The sequence below is a fragment of the Pundamilia nyererei genome, unplaced genomic scaffold, assembly GCF_000239375.1.
Source record: "Pundamilia nyererei isolate P.nyererei 1_Seehausen unplaced genomic scaffold, PunNye1.0 scaffold00014, whole genome shotgun sequence".
Lineage (NCBI taxonomy): Eukaryota > Metazoa > Chordata > Actinopteri > Cichliformes > Cichlidae > Pundamilia > Pundamilia nyererei.
The window spans coordinates 4,148,785-4,151,691 of record NW_005187415.1 but is presented as its reverse complement, the minus strand read 5'-3'; the positions used below and the strand labels follow the sequence as shown (position 1 = coordinate 4,151,691).

The window sequence follows — 2,907 nt, the reverse complement described above, 5'->3', positions numbered from 1 at the left end:
TGACACTTTGGATGATAGTATATGATTACAGTATATTTTACATAGCAAAAAGAACTGGCGTGCAACAACACTGCTCAGTCTCATCATGCTGTATCTAGTTTCGCTGCTGTCTGTAACAGTATAAGATACTAAATGATGAATGAATTTTGGCCCGATGTTTGCCAGCACTGTTCCTGACAAAAGAGATGATCCAGAACATGTGTTTCCTCCCAGTGATGTAAAGTGTGCAACTGAAAATTACAAGGTTATCCAACCTTCACTTGCTGTTTAAAGTTGTCTTAAACACCTGAAACCTGCTGAAATGAGTCAAAGAAAATATTTATTTTTGGCTATATGTTTTTCCTCAGCAGATTCACCCCACCAGCCAAGCACTGTACAATATAACAAGTTACTCATTCACCACATTTTACAGTAATGCAGGGTTTCCGTCATCATTAGTATCTAAAATTTCTTAATCATGGGTTTTATTTCTCACTCTATATTTTAGGACTTTCACTTGAGTATTAAATTGGAACAATTCCTTTTTTTTTTTAACATGACAGCAGACAGGAAAAAATCCCATCATATGTTAGGTCACAGAAGTCCATTTCTGACAAACAACACAAAGGAAAACAGCAGAACACATTTGCTGGCTGTGCTTTGAACTGTATTGCTTCTAGACAGTCACAGTCAGAGGAGATGTGATGAATTCCCCCGGAGCCAGCTCGGGAAGAAGAGCTGAACTTGTTCTCACATCTCCTGCTACTGAGGAGAAATAACTAGCTTCACTCACTTTGATGGAGTAAAGAAATACACACACAGACACAGACACACACACATATACCCACTGGCTCTTTGCCTGTTTGCTTGAAAGAAACTCATTTTTGTGCATCTCTCTCATGCACCCTGTCTTTTTTCTTCTCCTCCGGGTTTCCCACTCAACACGGCTTCTTTCCTATACCCCCCTTCTTAGATTTGGTCTCAATTTTCTGAGTTTATCCTCGTTGTTGAGGTTTTTTTTGTTTCACCCTGACCCCGATCTCTTTAAAACACCGTCATTAACAATGTCACCTTTGCTTGTCATTAACTTTATGGCAATGATTATTCCGCTGCCGCCAGCGCACTCTCCTTCAAGTCTCACTTACCTGTGCGATCTCGTAGAGCAGTTTGTAGTGTTCCTCCCGTTTCTGCAAGGTGCACAAATTGCAGCCCATTCTAGTTGTCAGGGAAACAGTGCCGAGTGCCCGCTGGAGTGTGTGTGCTGTCTGCGGTGTGTATGAACTCCCCCTTGGGCGATACACACTCGGGCTCCTCTTCCTTGGCTCCCCCACACCTCTTTCTCATCCGTGTATCCTCAGAGATCCCCTCTGTCGCTCTGAGCGCACCACACACGTGTTTCAATTCACTGTTTCAACGCAGGCTCTGGAAGTACTACCTTCAGTTTGTGAAGTGAGTGTGTGCTTGTAAGTGTTTTTGTGTTGTGTGAATCAGTAATTAGATGAGTGAAACGCACCTGGCTTTCTTCCCCTCTTTGCCTGTCACTCCTTCCCTGGAGTCTCACTTGCATGCCTACATACACTCTCTCCCTCCACTCTCTATACTCCACCACCTCCTCTCTCAGTGTGAGCACACTCTTGTGCATACACACACTTTTGGCTCATGGAGTCACACCTCCTCCTGTGGCAGGCTGCCTACACATGGCTGCTCCTACTCCACCTCATGAATAGATGGCATCCTCATTGGCTGTTTAAGGAGAAGGGGGCTGGGAGAAAAAGAGAGGAGGGGACTGCTCTTATCTTGGGAAGAGTCAGATTCTGAACATCAGTGCTGTTGCGTGTAAGCACAGGAAAGGACAGGCTGCATGGATGCGTGCGTGTGTGTGTGTGTAGTAAAGGTGGGCAGACAGATCCCAATATCCATAGTATTGATACTTGCATGATTGGATCGATTATCTATGCTCTAAGTTAGATATGTACTCCAGTAAATTGGGTTAAATTACTTTAAATAACAGAAGGTGACCCAAACTGCTTTAGAGACATATACATTTACAACTCCCCTCCCTCTTATTTACATGTTAAAAAGTATCAGTATCAGTATTGGTATCAGTAATATTGGCCCTGCATTTATTTGGTATCGGACCAATATCAAAATTTGCAGTATTGCACAGCGCTAGTGTGCAGACTGCACTAACATCTGTGTTTGTATGCCGTAAAGTACATTTGTTAGTTTTCTGTGTGTAAATACTCAACCAAACATTCAATCTATAATTAAAAAAACCCTCAGACATCAGTTAAAATGCCATGAAGGCAGTTAATCAAGTTCCTAAGAGGGCTTTTTGTCAGTCCACACATTTAACAACTGGATTTGGCATTGAAATCAATCTAATTTGGATTCAATCAGATAGTCTTTTGCACTTAGCACAATGGTTGGAGGAGTGGTGTTTAGCGGCTGCCATAGATTTACAGTCAGAGGGCGTTAGTCACAAAACAGATGCTCCCCTCCTCTCTCCCTCTCTCTCTGCCGGCAGTTAGACAAGGGCACTGGACTGGGTTGATACACAGGAAGAAACACAGACTAGTATTGATTGGCTTCAAATTAGCTTCCAGCCCAACTGATCCATCTCTACAGGGGTGAGGAAACAAAAAGGAGAGAGAATGGATGAGAGGAAAGAGGAAGAAAAACGGAGGATGGAAAACTCAGAGATGCTGCTAAGATAAACTGAGAGTCCAGCAATGGCATTACAAGCCTCTACTAGCAATTTTTTTTTACAGTAGCATGCCCTAAATATCCTTCTAGTAGCATAATGATAAATGGTTATTGCTCAACCCATTCAGCAAATTGTAAACTGTTGATAATGCTCATATCTATCTATCTCTCTCTCTCTCTCTCTCTCTCTCTCTCTCTCTCTCTCTCTCTCTCTCTCTCTCT

At 42.7% G+C, this 2,907-nt stretch overlaps 1 protein-coding gene across 1 annotated transcript in view; it reads right to left on the bottom strand.

Moving 5' to 3' along the window:
* The window catches only part of pdzrn4 (PDZ domain containing ring finger 4), a 42,913-nt gene extending 41,555 nt beyond the window's left edge, over window positions 1–1,358 (bottom strand). Inside the window, exon 1 of the mRNA XM_005725217.1 lies at window positions 1,125–1,358. Coding sequence (XP_005725274.1) covers window positions 1,125–1,193 — 69 coding nt within the window. The 5' untranslated portion in view covers window positions 1,194–1,358. The remainder of the gene's footprint in view (window positions 1–1,124) is intronic.
* Window positions 1,359–2,907: the final 1,549 nt, after the last annotated feature.